Source organism: Lepisma saccharinum, chromosome 15, assembly GCF_977018435.1.
Source record: "Lepisma saccharinum chromosome 15, izLepSacc3.1, whole genome shotgun sequence".
NCBI lineage: Eukaryota > Metazoa > Arthropoda > Insecta > Zygentoma > Lepismatidae > Lepisma > Lepisma saccharinum.
Genome location: NC_139243.1, coordinates 11,834,262 through 11,851,218, shown reverse-complemented (window position 1 = coordinate 11,851,218; position 16,957 = coordinate 11,834,262). Strand labels below are relative to the sequence as shown.

Below are 16,957 nucleotides of genomic sequence, written 5' to 3'. Positions count from 1 at the left end.
GGTATACTGATGATTGGTACAAGTCTATGCAGGAGACGGAAGATATCACTACGCACATCATCGCATTTTCCGAAGCACGGACTTTCTTCCTCTGTTAAAAAATAATAATATATATATACGTGTCAAAAAAACTTGATATATAAATAACACGCATCGTGAAAAAAAATAATCTTCGGTATATATAAATAACACACATCGTGAAAAACAATTAAATTTCTCTAACACCCACACTGAAATTTTTCTCTTCTTCGATATGACAACTGAAAAAATGAGTGATCTCCAAGCATTAAAACAAATGCTAAATTTGTCAGTCGAGTATGTAAAAATTCGGGAATTGGAAGTCGACAAATCTTACACGATAACTTCTGGTTCAATCGTTTCTACCCAGTATGGCCCCAAGGTACGCCTGTTGCTCAACGCACAATACAGTTTATTTTTACCAGATCGATATGTTAATATGTTATCGGACGAGAAGCTATCTATTTTAATCGAGAACAAAACTCGAATCGTGTACAAGGGGACAAAGGAACTTTTTGGCAAGAAAACAAAGCACGTAATAGAATTTGTGTAGCGACTGCGGGACCGTGAAAAAAAAATCTCAGAATATTTATATATAAATAACATACCGTAAAAAACTACACAAGAAAAAATCTCAGAATATATATATAAATAACATACCGTGAAAATAACACATAGAGCATCAACATGAAGCCCAAGGGTGTCGTGTACCAGATACCATATTCGAATCTAAAAAATCTAGGTACCATCGATGGGTTACTCACCAAGAAACAACGCGAGAAGAAACGTTCTTGCTTGTCGAAAGGACATGGAATGAAATTACTTCTCAGCACACCTCAATTGAAAAGATTGCAGCGTTCGCGGAAACAGCAAAAGATCGGAGGTTTCATATTCAGCATCCCGGCCATCCTGGCAGCATTGGGGGCCGTTGGAAGTTTGGCCGGCGGAAGTGCCGCCATCGCGAAAACCGTCATCGACTCAAAGAAGAACAAGGCGGAATTGGAAGAACAGAAACGTCACAACCTGGCCATGGAGAAGAAGGGGAAAGGTATAACCAAAAAACAAAAAAGCAACCTCGATGCTTTGAAGAAATATAAAAAAAAGAAACAGAAGCACTCACCAACCGAGACATTGAATCTCTGATCGAACCGTTACAAATCAAACACTTCAGAGGAGTTTTCATGTCCGACTCGTTACCTTCAAGCTTCAAAAGAAGAGAATGTGGAGTAGTCAACTTGGACGGTCAAGAAAATCCAGGCACGCATTGGATATGTTACCACAAAAATAATGATAAAGCATTCGTTTTCGATTCTTTCGGAGGTGTTCCACCTACAAATTTAATTCATTATCTGAAAACGAACAAAACCTCTATATACTACAACGACGAACGCATTCAAAATTTCGGAGACGTGAACTGCGGTCATCTCTGCCTCTCCGTGCTCGCGTTTCTCTCTAAAATAAATAACCCTACGATCGAGGATTTCCAGAAAGCATTGTGGAACCTCAAACAGCATCACTAGGATGGGCGTGTTCCATCTCACGAGCGAATCTTCAATCTTGAAACTCACGCTGCACGACGACATTGTCTATCCTAAATCCGTGGCTCTGCGTGCATTCTACAGCATGTACCTCATACCCAATGTTACGCAGCACAACAACAAAATTAGCGTCGGAAGCGAACACATCGTCGTCACGCCAGGACAATACAATCTTTCCACTTTGCAAGCTCAGTTACCCAAAGGCACGTACCTTTCTCAAAATTCGGTCACGCACAGAGTGGAAATCCTGTCGGCGACGGAGACCGTGGACCTGGGCACCATAGGAGAACTTTTAGGTTTCGAGAACAACACAAAACTCGAAGCTGGCATCAAGCACGTGGCAACAAACATTCCTAAATTTTTGGCCATAGAGACTCTGAACGTACACTGCAACGTGGCAGAAGGTATGATCACGAAATCCTCGGATGGATTGTTAGGAAGTCACAAGCAGACAGGAATCATAGCCACTTTCAAACCAAGTTCCGAATTCATGGAACCGATCATCTACACGCCCTCTTCGCCGATCTATTTTCCAGTATGTCGCAACCGCATAGACGACATAGAGTTGGTGGTGACGAACGAGAAAGGAGACGTGGTGGATTTCGCAGGTGCAACAACTACTGCCATCGTGGAGATCAACGTATAATAAATAACCATACATGTAAAATGGAGCAAATCGAAAGTTACGAATTGCAATCTTTCCCTCCCAACCGTCGCACGTTCGCCAATCTCAACGAGGCGAACAGGGAGATCGAATACGACGTTGACGTAGGCGATGGGTTCATTCATCCTCACAGAGCGGACCTCTACCTTCAATTCGACGTGGTGAAGAAAGAAAGCGGAGACACGTTTCCCGCAGCAGCAAACTTGATACTCGTAGACAACTTCGTGCCTCACCTGTTCTCGCAGGTGGAGGTGAGGAAACACAACACCGTCATTGACAGAATAGATTATCCAGGCATCACGTCGACGGCAGTGGGAACTTTGAAATTATCCAAAACGGATGCAGCATACTATCAGGCGGGAGGATTCGAAGCCGGGACCAAAATATCGACGAAAAGTCACACGGTGCTCTTTCCCATGCGTCTGCTGCCTGGTTTCTTCTCGGACTACAAGGAGATCATGTGGAAGGGAGGACTGCGCGTTACGTTTCGAAGAGCGGCCAACGACAACGACGCACTGATGCGATACGCTACTTTGGGTCCGGACGGCACCACGCCGATAGCCAACACTTTACCCGAAGCAGCGAAATGTGTCATCCGAAGCATGGAATTGAGAATGCCGGTGGTGGAATACGAAACGAACTACGCCCTCAAGTACAAAGCGGAGATCTTGAAAAGTCCGCAGGTGCCGATTCACTTTCACGGTTACCAGTGCGTGCAAAAGATGGCGTCCGGAAGTCACATGGAATTCGACGTGACAACGCAGTTCAACAACATACAGTTCGACATGCCAGATTTCGTCGTAGTGCTCTTTCAGACCGGGAGGGACAAAAATCAGGAAAAAGATTCCAGCAAATTCGACGACTGCAAGATCAAGAACGTTTATCTGAAGAATGGACGCAACGAAGTGTTCCCGCGCGAGAATTACAATCTTGACGTGACCAAAAACGATTACCTCAAACTTTACGAAGCGTTTTCGGCTTACAAACGCGTGACCGAGGGAAGCGTGGACATGTACTACACGCCCAGCGAATTCAAAGCACGGAGACCCATGACCGTCATCAACACATCTAAGAGAAAGCAGGTGGTGGTCAACGATCGAACCAACATCAAGGTCGTCTGCGAGTTCCACGATGCCTTGCCCGAGGATACCCTATGCAGTGTCATCCTGATTGCAGAGAAGTCCTTCGCCTACGACGTGAAGAACGAGAGGGTCACAGAGCAGTTTTAACAAGTTTTTTAACATCTTTTCTTGCACAATAAGAAATTTTCTGCACTAGCACAATCAGTTACAATGGCACAATACGAATTTCACTAGTTCAGATCAGTTACAAATGTCAATTTCATTAGCAATCAGCTACAATATCTTTTTGCACTATAGCACGAGACAATCAGAAAATTTGCACAAAAAAAAATTGTTGTTGTTTTTACACGTGAAAATTAACAATAAAATTTCTTTTTTATCGTTTCAGATGCTGTCGAAACATCAAAAACATATACACACACACTAGAAAATAAGCATGCAACTTTATTTGTAACACACACATACATTCTCCATCTTCATCAAGAAAATATTATAATAAACATAATTATTTTTATCTATCTCATAATAAAACTCTATATCCAAAAAATATCACAACATCAAATAACACTAGAGTCGTTAGTACACGTTGCATGCATTACGGAGGTCCTCTGTAGGGTTTCATGGAAGTTTGGGGGAAAAAAAAAAACACGTGAAACTCTACAGAGGTGCGGTAATCTATAACCGCAGCCATTAGAAAACTTTTACATTTTTGGTTGGGCACCACGCACCCTGGCGAGGTTATAGGGGCCAGGCATCCTAAAAAACAACAATTATTATTTGTTTGTTTGTTTGTGTTACAATACATAAGCGCGCGCACGTATGTGTGTGGCACATCGTTCCCTCCCCGAGAGAGAGGTTTACGTAGGTCGCAATACATAAACATTTGGTCCCGGACTTGGAAAATTACGATAAAATACACTCATCTTTCAAAAATAAAAGAATGAGAGGAGAGGTTTACGAAGGTCACGATATATATAAACATTTTTGGCTCCGGACTTGGAAAATTACGATAAGGTGCACTCATTTTTTCAAAATGAGAAGATGAGAAGATGAGAGGAGAGGTTTACGTAGGTCGCAATACATAAACATTTGGTCCCAGACTTGGAAAATTACGATAAAATACACTCATCTTTCAAAAATAAGAGAATAAGAGAATAAGAAAATGAGAAGATGAGAGCGCACGCGTGTGTATATGCCACATCCTTCCCCCCCGAGAGAAAAGTTTACGAAGATCACCATATATAAACATTTGGCCCCCTTGATTCCAGCACTCCAACTTCATCTCTAATGTTGACGACAATGTTCTAAAGGTAGAGAGAATAAGAAAATGAGAGAATGAGAGGATGAGAAAATAAGAGGATAAGAAGAGAGGTTTACGAAGATCACGATCTACAAACATTTGGTCCTTAAAAGATGAGAAGATGAGAAAATGAGAAAATAAGAAGATGAGAAGATGAGAAGATGAGAAAATAAGAAGATGAGAAAATAAGAAGATGAGAAAATGAGAAGATGAGAAAATGAGAAGATGAGAAAATGAGAAAATGAGAAGATGAGAAGAGGAGAGGAGGAGAAGAGGAGAGCTCCTCTTTCACTCATCACTGCCTTTTTGCACCCGTGAAACGTCGTCAGCGTAATAAATGAGGCGCGGAACGGGGAGAGAAAGTGAGTTTTTCAACTTTTTGTGGTCGTTTAGTCAAGAAATCAGAGTTGCGGTCAGAAGTACATATTTACTCTACTACTAACAATGGATATATCGTTTTGTATTTCAAAACACCTTTAGAGATATACTAATAAACAAAAAAGACAGAACTGAAATATCGTGTCTAGTTTTCAAGGAATGGCACGTTAAGTACTGCCATGTGGTAGGGGTAAATTTTGAAAAACGGGCCTTTGCTTCTGCGTCCCCTCTTTACCCTTAATTGTCCCACGTTAATTAAAATGTTGCTTTTTACGTATTATTGCATGTAAAATGTAATAAAAAAAGAAGCAGTGATTTACGAGCTATAGAAACTTATATTAATCTAGCCCATAATATTACGCGGGGTAACAAGGAACTTTTCAATCTACTCTTGTTAATAATAGTAACAATGGTTGTATTGTTTTGTAATTCGAGTATCTTGTACCTTCATATACATACTAATGAACAAAAAAGACAGAACTGGAATATCATGTGTAGTTTTAAGATAATGTAGTTTTAATTACTGCCACGTGGAAGATGGAAGATGGAAGTGGTTTGGATCGAAACCAGCTGTCCTCTGAAAACGTTTATTAGTTTACAAATCCTGAAAATGTATATTGAGGAAAACAATTCAAAATTCAAATTTTCTAGCTTTATTGCTCGATCTGAACACCTTACAACTCTATTTTTATAAATTCATCTTGAATGTCGTTCGATCTGCATGTTCTTTCCCTTTCCAGAGCGGATTCCTTGTTCGACAATGAAGCCGGAAGTGACGTAAGCTTCCTCGTGGGGATGGAACCGGACACCTGGCGATTGCCCGGGCACCGGAAGATCCTCGCAGATGCCAATCCTGTTTTCCATGCCATGCTCTATGGACCGATGGCGAGCAACAACTCCACCCTTGTTATCGATGATGTAGACGGAAGAGCTTTTGACAATCTGCTAAGGTAAAGACATATTTTCACTAGCCTACAGTTTATGTAATAAAGTAGATACTGTTCACCTTTCAGTTTGAATCAAGACCTGAAAATTTGACACTACACTAGTTCCCGCAGAACAATAATAATTCATTTTCATTGAAAAGTAGAGAATGTTGTAAAAATATTAAAACATCTAGGAAAGACAATGAAATCACATTTCACCCAGCTGATTTCTGTTTTGATAATATTTCGTTTAAGAATGTTGTTTTATGTAAATTCATTCATTTTCAATAATGTTGAATAAACTTGATTCATTTGGGTGATGAAAGTCAAAAATATTTATTAGCATGTTAATTCATCGGCGCACAGAATGCTAAAGTTGACGTGTTTACTTGGTTATGGTGCAAGATCTGAAGCGAGCTGCCGCCAACGTGGGTGGGGATAAACAGCAGGCGAGTTGTTTTCGTCCAATCACACTCAACCTTCGGCCAATGGGCGCAGCTGTCATTCTGCTCGTCTACTCCACGTGGAGTCTCAGTCACATGACTGTGGATATCCTGTTGCCGTACTTTGCAACTTCAATGTGGAGACCGTGGGAAGGCGGAGGGACGACAAGGTGGCGTAGAGTAGATGTGTGGCAACACTGTGCGTTGAATGTGATTGTTGCAGCTGGTGTGCGCGTTCCGTGGAGTTCAAAGCCTGCCGGTCGTTAACGTAGCTAGCGTGTCAACTACACCTGCTCCGCTTAGGACATTAGCACAGCATGAGATATCTCAGCGTAGGGTTCTTTATAATACACATGTATAGAAAGGAAACAACTTGAGGAGCTTATAATGGAGATATACTAAATATCGTTATATTCTGAGATCATCAATATTGTACATCAACAATGTTTGACATGTTTCTTTATTAGCATATACAGGTTGCTATTTGATAATCTTCTTATTTCTATATATATTGAATTATTCTCTTACATGAATATGGCTTCTACTTCTACGCCAAATGATTAAATATCTCCTTTCTCAGAAACATGGACTTGGATTTCTTCTATTTACAGGAATACAGACTTTTGTTTCTACAGGAACATGGACTTCTGCTTCTCCGCAGGTATAATTGGATTTCTTCTATTTACAGGAATATAGACTTCTGCTTCTCCGCAGGTATACAGTAATTGTTTCTACTTCCACAGGAACATGGATTTCATCTTCCACAAGAATATAAACTTCTGCTTCTCCGCAGGTATAATTGGATTTCTTCTATTTACAGGAATATTGACTATAATTCAAAGGAATCTGCTACTGTTGTCGACTGCCTCTTGGATCTTGTGAATTCTTATCTGCTACCTCCTGATGTATGCCTGTTGATACGTCAGATACATCAACCGGGATCAATTTATATTCCGGTCGCGCTTTATTTGAGTCATTCATTAATCCAAGCCGATCTTTGATCATAATAGAAGGTTTAATATCATCTCCTCCTTGACGCCTCCCTATCTCTTAGATAGCTTCTCGTGCATTCCTTCCTGCTATTTTACCTCTTTTCTTAGGCATTGGAGATAGATCTATCTGACTACTCCCTTCTGGGTCGCTGTATGAAGAACTTTGCCGCCACTAACTATAAACCAATGTGGGGACAGCTCTGGTTCGCGTCAAGCCACGCGCATGTGCCGAATCCGGTGCTACATATTGAATGTGCAAACCGTAGCGCTTGGGGGCTGCCCAAAGAAATGGCGCCACCCCTGGGGAACCAGCAAAATTCTTAACAAGACCTTTCTTGTTAAGAGGGACGAAAGACTGAGGCCGAAAGACCAAAGGCAAAAATCAAAATCGGTTCTCAACCTTCTTTGATTTTTTATACATATCGTAACTATCTTTCACATTTTCCACTTTTCTTATAATTCATTGTTGCACATACGACTTGATTTAATCACTCATTGTAATGACCTAACTTTCCATCTTTGTTTTAATTATCCTTTACACCTTTCTACTTTATTAAAATTAAATTAGTTTTATCCTTTGTCGCTGGTGCTGCCATCTACTAGTGTCTATGTTAAACATTTTCCTTTCATCCCTCCTATGGACATGTAACAAAAAGACTCGGAACATCTTCTCCATTCGGATTTAATTTTCTTGAAGACAAAATATCAATATAATGAATTTGCTCCCTTCTTGATTTTCCTACCCATAATGCCTGATCCCTATTTCAATTTCTTCTGAGCTCGTCTGTATTGAACGATTATAATAGGACCTGGAAAGTTACTTGAAAGTACGTAGAAAACGTGGGAAAATACATGCAATTTGATTTTGCAAAATAAGTGAGAACCCTAACAGAACCATGTTTAACGGCATACTATAAGGAGCAAGAAAAGAATTAAAGTTTTTAGATTAACTTTGGATTCTCGTACTTGTATTATTATAGAAATTGATAGTGAGAAATACGACTCAATCAGGTCTCGAAACTGAAACCTTAGTGACCATGTCACTACCCTATCCACTGAACTTCGAAGTGGAAATAAAGTGGCGACAGTCTTACGGGTTGGAGTCCTGGTCATCAACGTACACGAGTTTTTCTTCTGTTCTGCTTCAAAACACATACGTATCGACCAGTACATGATAAACTAATAAATCATTGATTTCCAATTAGGTATATTAGTTATTAACCCATCAATCATTAATTTTCCTTATGACATTTATACTGCATGATAATCTATATCTGCCCCCAGCATTTTCTTTATTCGTTTACGATCTCTTTACAGTTTATTATCTATTAATTCATTTTGTGATAAGTCTATTTACAATGGCTACAGAATAAGGAATCTTTTCCGTGTGTGTTTGGAAAATAACAAAATAATCAGATTGAAATTGTTCATATCCAGGGGTAGAAAAATACAGGATGCCCAGAAGCCATGCCCCCTAATATTTTCACCAGGCACCTGAATTTTTAAATTTAGATCTATTTTTTTTTTTTAATATTTCTTGTATTTCGCTTACGGAAATGTCCATTACCATTAAGAGAAAATAGCGAGTACAGTGTTTTTTTCTTTTTTTGATGTTCGTGTGTTTTCTGTATCATGTGTGTAAATATGCCATTACAAATTTTTGAACTGTTGCTAGCCGAATTTTAAAATCTGCAGTGATATGGTATGTGGTCACATATTAAAATGTATTGCATACTTTATTTGAACCAATAAGAGCTTCAAGAATTAAGAGAAAACTCAAAACAAGCTGTTGACAACTTCTGCACCAGCATACATAAGAATCCATTGCTAAAAAAAAACACGTAGGATATAAGAGAAAAACTGATGAAAGTGTCATGGACAATTTGCACGGTAATACACATGGATCCCATTATACATGTGACTCAAAAGCAGACCAAAGCGCCTGTATTTGTAGTATGAAATTTTGTCTAAAATAAAATTTTAAACAAACCTCTTACATAGTTTAATATAATGATTATTCTTACTGCATGTTTTACATTGAAATATCTACTCTAATTATACAATTTGTAAAGTAAATTACTTACAAAATACGTGCAAAGGCAACCCTACACACAATATTATGTCACATTCGAAGATTGCAAGGGTATGAATTTAGACATGGACTTGTACTTAAGTTATTCAGAGTACTCTTTTTCTTTTTTGTAGTAATACAAGTATAATATTGTTTTCTTTCTAGGTTTCTGTATAAAGAGGAGGTTCAGATTCAGTCAGTAGCAACAGCCCTCACTTCATTGTACGCTGCCCACAAATACCTGTGTCCAGGCCTTGTTCAGCTGTGTGTAAAATTCCTAGGCTCCAATCTTGACCAAACGTGCGTCCTGGAAGTATTCCAGCATCTAAGGTTGTACTGCAGCACGGAGAAACCTTACCTGACAGGCGACAAGGGATCCCAGACTGAAGATCACATTTGGGCACCATCGGCTCCACCAGAAGAAGATGTATTCGGATCACCAGAAGCTAAGTACAAACACAAGACTCTCGCAAAAGCTTTCTCCAATGCAAAAGTCAAGGATGACAAATTCGTAGTCAACAGTCACGTCAATATGTCTTGCTTGTGTGCAGAACTCCTGGACAACTGCCTGCAATACATCGACAAGAACGCGGATGCCGTACTTGCCCAGGAGCAGGTTGAAGATCTAGATTTGGACGGCCTACGGATGCTTGCTGAAAGGGATACTCTTGGGATATCCTCGGAAGCAATTCTATTTGATGCCTTCTTCCGCTGGTCGGACCGGGAGTGCAAGAGGAGAAAGCTAGAACTTTCTAGAGAGAATCGTCTGTTGGTTCTCTGCAACTCTCACTATCTCGTGAGGTACCTCTGCATGAACTCGGAAGAATTCGTCGCTGGTCCGGTTCAGTCTGGACTCCTGAACACCGAGGAACAGACCTCTCTCCTGTCTAACATCCTGAAGCATAAGCATCGTCCAAAACTTCCACGTCATCTTCAGGATATATTGCCAATTTTGCAAAAACCACGTACGAAAGTAGGGGCCAAGTCAGCAGAAGGAACGAACACCGTAAGTGCCATAAATACATCTAAGTCTCCAACAAAATGTAAATCGAAGTTTGGCAAGAAGTTCAAGAGTAAGAAAGAGGAGCAGAAGAAGAAGAAGAATGAAGGAAAGGAACAAAGGAAAGAGAAATGCAGCTTTTGTGATGTATGTTTTTCTGTATTATCGTGTATATTCGACTAAAATGTTTCTTTCGTGTTGTATATACTAGAAAGCTGAACTTTCTGAGTATAGTTAAGGGTTCTTTGTTACCAAGAAAATGTTCAAATTGTCATATTTTCAAAACCGAGTTACGTATACATACATATATATCGAGAGAGAGATAGAGAAAGATGACATCACATGGAGATCTTTGATGGTCTGAAGAATATTAGTATTGTAACGTGTTGTAACATAACTGTTTACACTATTTATTTGAAAGGTGTTGTAACATATGTGATTCTCCACATATGAATTCACTTGTTGGATTATCTTTGCAGAGTTTTTTTAATTTTTGAATATAAAAAATGGTACTCCGGGGCAGTAGTTTTCAGCAAATTTGTGACTATTTCCAACTTATATCGCTCGAAAATTTCTGGGGGGAAAAAATGTGGCTGAGCTCTTTGAAATGGTTTGATAAATTCAGCAGATAATTAGAAAATGTCTTCTGTCACATTTTCGGCTAATTGTGATGAATCATATTATATGCGATTGGTATTCGTCAAGTACAGACTATGTAGACTCATTTTCATGACCTATGAGTTATACTAGACACTACTGATTCTATATGTTGTCATCTTTCTTCTTTCTCAACATTGTACTTAACCTAAACATTTAACCCATCTTGAAATAATTTGTAATTTCATGATAGTGTCAATAAAATTTGGAATAAAATTCCATATATTCTAAGGGAGGAAAAATACAACTCTTTATTCCCAACCGGCTATTAACAGTATTTGGTCTCTTACAACTTTCACTTGCTAATTTTGTCTTTATATATGTAAAATTTTGCAACAATCATTTTTCACGTAACAAAGAACTCTAAAATTTCAAATACCTCGTTATTTATGAAATGTTTAGATACGCTGTAATTTTCCACTATTTGCATTTTTATATTCAAGTTTTTAGTTTGCGAGGATGTTTCTTCTTTCTAATTAAGAAACAGTTTTTTTTTTTTAATATAGTACAATATTCTGAAATTTTAATTCCTTGTAATTTGCACCATTTTCCAAGTTACAAATCTTGTCTGGATGTTAAATTTGTTCCTGTATGTAATCTGCCTCTCTCTTTTCCCCATGTCGTTTTTTGCTGTTATGTTTGCATACAAAATATGTTAAATTTTAACATTTATCTTATATAATTGATTGTGATAATATAGGTGCTTGCATTATGGTTTTTAAGGCCAGTGATAATTTGTTTTAGAATATGGTTTGATTCAGTTCTTTGTTTTCGCTGAAGTTCATTCGTATTCCTATCTGTAAATTAATATTGTTTTAGCGCATTTGGATTATGAATGGGGATGCCATATAAGAAAAAAAAAACAACTATATGTGTGCCATTTATTAAATAGCAAGATAGTTATGAGTAAAACTATGTTATGGTATGCAGGTATCACTTTGTACTCTGACCACGAATTCTCTGTACAATGTAATTTGTATTTATCATACAGTTTAATAATAATAATAACAACAACACAATGTTACACTTAATAGTGACTTTTGGTCAATATTGCAATTAGAGGCACATAAATTATATTGATGTGAAAAATCAGTTGAAAATAGTGCCTTACTATAGGAACAGAATATAAACAATCTATAAAAAATATCAAAATGCATTGTTGGCATCAGATTGTGTATATTTCCCTTGTGTCTTAAACTGTTTCGTTACAAAAGCCTGAAAGTATACTTTAGTATCCATTTATCTATGTGCCAATAGAAAAATAATACCAGTCTTCAGTTAATACCCTTTCCAAATTATGCATACCTATCTCTTTTCTAACAGTATTCTTCCATGACATTCTTCTTTTTATAGAATTTTTAATGTTATTTATTTCTAAAACTTTCTTTTCGAATCTCGCTCTTTCCGATGAGTGTTAAACATTGCAGTTGACATATTACTATGATGTATGACAAATTCACATCATTCAAGATAATGAAATATTAGCATGGCTAGCAGAAAAATGGAACGTCTTTCTAAGTATAGTGAATAGAAGTTTAATACTCCTGATAAAAATACATGAGAATTTATGAATGAATTTTCTGGGTGATCCATGAAAAATTCTGTTTCAAGTGAACCTACTTTAAAAATATAGAAAGAATAAAATAATAGTTTGAATTTCAATTATCCATACGTATCTATATTAAAGATGTTCCATACACACTGAAACTAACACACACATATTGTGTTCACTCTGATCATACTTATTTGTAGATAGCTTTCATAATTTGTGCCATTTGTAATCGCTAGTCGATTTAAGTTCCTATGTAGAAGGGATACTTTGTGTAAATACTAATATGGTTTACATGTCTAAAAAACATGAATATCTTTGAGAACAGTGTGCAAAACAGGTCATAAATATAGATAATATCATTGTTTATTCAAATAGTGAAATTGTAATGTATTTAATTGTGTACATATTGGAGGAGCATCCCAGTGATAATGAAATAGTATAGAAGAATACCTTTATAATTGATAGATAAGACTTTTATATTATTTTATTTTTGACATACTTTTGTCACAAAATATTGCAACCAAGAAATATGTTGAGGGGAAATGTAAGTACAGTAAAGAACTGATCTGTATCATTAGAAAGTAGTAAATTCTTCAGATTTTTATTTCAGATTATAGCAAAATGATGCTTGAAAAGCGATTGTAAGATTTATTTTACATCAGAAAATTTTACTGTCTAAAATAAAATTCAAATGTAGTTCCTATTTATATAAGGCATCCATACTTACAGCTCCCCAAAACATATTAAATTTGTTGTAATAATTTATGAACTCTTGCAATTAAAGCTTGTGTCATTTTGATATGTCATTTACAATACACATGCAAACAGATATACAGTAGAAGTTATTATGCTAATCTCAATTTCCCCTATTATATGCGAATAGTAAACATGCAAAAATTTATATTCGTGCTAGGAAATATTTGCATGTTAATAAGTTTGGCAATATACATTTTCAAAACTTCATAACGTTCACTGATATAAGTAATTCTTAACATGATAAATTGGAACATTAAACAAGTGTAAAATTGTATAAAAGATGAATTTACAGTTATAGTATTATCAACAGAAACTTGTCGTCATTGTCAAAATAATGGCGGTAAATTTATACAGTGAATGCTGTAGAGGCATATTTAAAAAAATTGTATTTTCCAAAATGTATGAGTTTCAAACAAATCTTTACTGCCGTTTAACATATCCATTCCTATTTTTCAATTTTTTTTTCCTCGGAAGATTTACACAGTAATGAGTATTGCATATTGTTAATTTTCATGCATAACGTCTTTTATATGTTGCCAAATTTTGCACAAATACATCAAAATAACATTCTTGTCCTCTTTATTATTCATGTTCTATTAACCTATAACCAAAATCTGTTGGAATGGACCATGTTGATAATCATAAATGTGTATGCATCTGTGATTGTGTAATTATGTTTAGTATAACTCTAGTCAACAGTGCTCACTTACTTACAGCTATCGGAAACACAGTGGTACGTTGAGTGGGCGTCTGAATTGTATAGTTAGTGCCATTGCATGAAGCTTTGTGTATTTATGCACAGCTTAATAATGATCCATCATTCACATTTGTTTTATTGTACTTAAGCATTTTTGTGTGTATGTATTATGATAGATTATTGTTACTAGCTTTTGTAATATCATGTCATGCTGGCTATGATTGTAATATAGAATAAAATTTTGATAGTTTCATTTTATTACTAAAAACAAAACATTTGACTAACTTGATTCTCTAGTAACCACAATTTGATCTATCATTTTGTCAGTAAAAATATGTTTTGTTGTACCACGAAAATTGTTAATTTTTTAAATGTAAATTTTATTTATTCTGGTTATGATATATTAAAGAATCATGTTTCTCAAATTTCATTATGTAGAAAAGAATGTATGCTTTTGTAAAGTATTTCCTATGTGTAATAAATAAATTATTTACAAAGATGTTTGCTTATTAATTCCAGGAGTATTAGTTTTTTTTCTTTTTTGTCACGAGTAGGGTGGTGCTTCGATAGCAGAATTCGCTTCATTTCATGTACAGTGAGTCTCATGGGAAATTTGGCCGCAGAGCAGCGGCCAGCGTTTCGGACGGTGGGATCCCATCTGCCGGCATTTAGACCCACAGCTGTACGCTGACTTGCCACTGGAGTGCCAGTGCTTCATTATGCAGATAGCTTGTGATCAGTTTGCACATGTTTGTGAAGTGTTGAAATGTTAACAGGTGTTTTGTTTTCGTTTATGTATTACGGGTGCTGTTCTGCAATCTAATAATGCCATGATATCCGTACAATTCGTCCTTACCAAGACAAAGGGGTGTACCAAAAAAAAAAAAAGAGTTAAATTGAGATAAGTCTACTGGGGCTTTCCTCTTGGTGACATCTACAAACTGCCGTAGTGGCGTATCGCAAAACTCAACGGATGCGAAGTTACGGTCTCCATGAGTGACGATGCATCTCAAAAAGTAAGCATTTGTCGCAAGACAGAAGAGCGTAACTCGAGTTACTCGAACTACAACATAACTATTTATGACCTCAAAACTAAGATGTGTCACTGTTTTACGTGGCATGAAAGACAGGGAAAAAGAGGATCATGTGAAATCACCACTTGCTTGAGAATGTACCTCGAAAATCTAAATGCTGGACATAATATAAAGAAGTAACTTTATTTGCGGATGGATGTCCTGGACAAAATAAGAATTCCATTGTAGTAACCATGCTCTTGCACACAGTATCGAGCTTGGAAAACATTTGAGAGATCAATGTTTGTTCTTTTTTTTAACCTTACCACTGGCAGAACGAAGGAGATTGTGCACATAGTGCCATTAGCAACTGATCACAGTCTTCCGCCTTGCGAGGAGAAAGAAACCATATATCCTGCACACACTCCAGACTTCTGACTTCCTGGATTACAAGACCATGGCACGTGATCTTCGCATACTATCGATCAGAAAAGATGATCAGGGAGATTCTGTTGACTGGATTGCAATGCAAGAGGTGATGGTGCAAAAGACTGATAAGCACAAAGTCTTCTTCAAGACCAGTCATCTGGTGGAGGCATTCAGATCCTCGAGTCCGAAACTACGATTTCAGGCCACAACTCAATTGGCAACTACCATGTAAATTGTACTCAGAACCTCCTAAGATTTCAAAGGACAAATATGATGATTTGATGTACCTTTGTCACAATATCTTACCTGTAGTCAGAGTAGCGGATTATGTCAGGTTTTTTGAATTCCTGCCACATTGAAAACAAGACAATCTTGCTTGCAGTAGTTTCTCAGATGTGACTATTTGTATCTAAGGGTCAAAATATGATGTTCTGACAGTTTGTGATTATGTCACTTCATAGTATTTGCGACAGGAGTCCATATAGTTCTGCATGTGTGTTTACCTTAATACCAATATCATTATGGCAATACCAAACATGTTCCAGTATAGTATTATGTACTTGAGGTTTATTGTTACTGTAAGTGTCCAGTATTATTTTGTTAATGGGTATGCAATCTATAGTACAATACTTTCCACAATGGAATATTACACAGTAGCTAACTGTATATTGTAAGTAAGTCTCATATGTATACATTCATGCCTTTGCAATGCTTTCTTGTATTTAATGTTTTTTGGTGTGTTTCCAGATTTCTTAAATTATTTTTCTGATACTAGCAAATGTTTATTTTCATTTATCTACCATTAAACAGTTTACCATGTTGCTACTTCCATTATATCTTCTTTTTAAAACTGTTTTGTAAGCATTAAGTCTAAATAGAAAGCTCTATGATGTGAATGGCCTGTTTCACTTAATTACCAATCTTCCGCGAAACATTATCATACAAAGGAAGACTTTCTGAACTCTTCATCATCAAGATGCTGTGACTACTTTGGGCTTACCTCACTTATTCCCTACTTCATGGCATACTTTGTGTGATCTCCAGTTAGGAGACAAAAATGCGTATCTGTGGCGTAACTCAAAATATCTCCACTGGAACATGTTTGTCTCACAAGACAAATGGGGCGTCTCTGTTTCAAACTGCCAAAAAAGCCATTATTACTGATTTGCAAAAATACAAACACACTCACCAAAAAGCACGGCTCTTTAGCTATCTGTATGCTTCGACACATTTCAATACCCCTGAAAACAAAAGTGCAATCTATGGGTGCGTTCCGAAAGTCTTAACGAAACGAATGCATTCAACGAAAATAACTGGGCTCGTGAATCTGGTGAAACCAGTTATTTTACAGACTTATGGGACACTCTAGGCGAAAGCGCAGGCGCAGCGTTTTCTTTAGAAAGTTTCCACATGGCGTCCAGCGGAAGGAATGTCCTTATGG

The 16,957-nt window shown here is 37.1% G+C and overlaps 1 protein-coding gene across 2 annotated transcripts in view; it reads left to right on the top strand.

Annotated features, from left to right (window-relative positions):
* Positions 1-14,518, top strand: part of LOC145999583 (BTB/POZ domain-containing protein 2-like) — a 113,703-nt gene extending 99,185 nt beyond the window's left edge. For both annotated transcript variants that reach the window (XM_083136614.1, XM_083136613.1), the window contains exons 3-4: positions 5,721-5,930; positions 9,578-14,518. In XM_083136614.1, coding sequence (XP_082992740.1) covers positions 5,721-5,930; positions 9,578-10,595 — 1,228 coding nt within the window. In that variant the 3' untranslated portion in view covers positions 10,596-14,518. The remainder of the gene's footprint in view (positions 1-5,720; positions 5,931-9,577) is intronic.
* Positions 14,519-16,957: the final 2,439 nt, after the last annotated feature.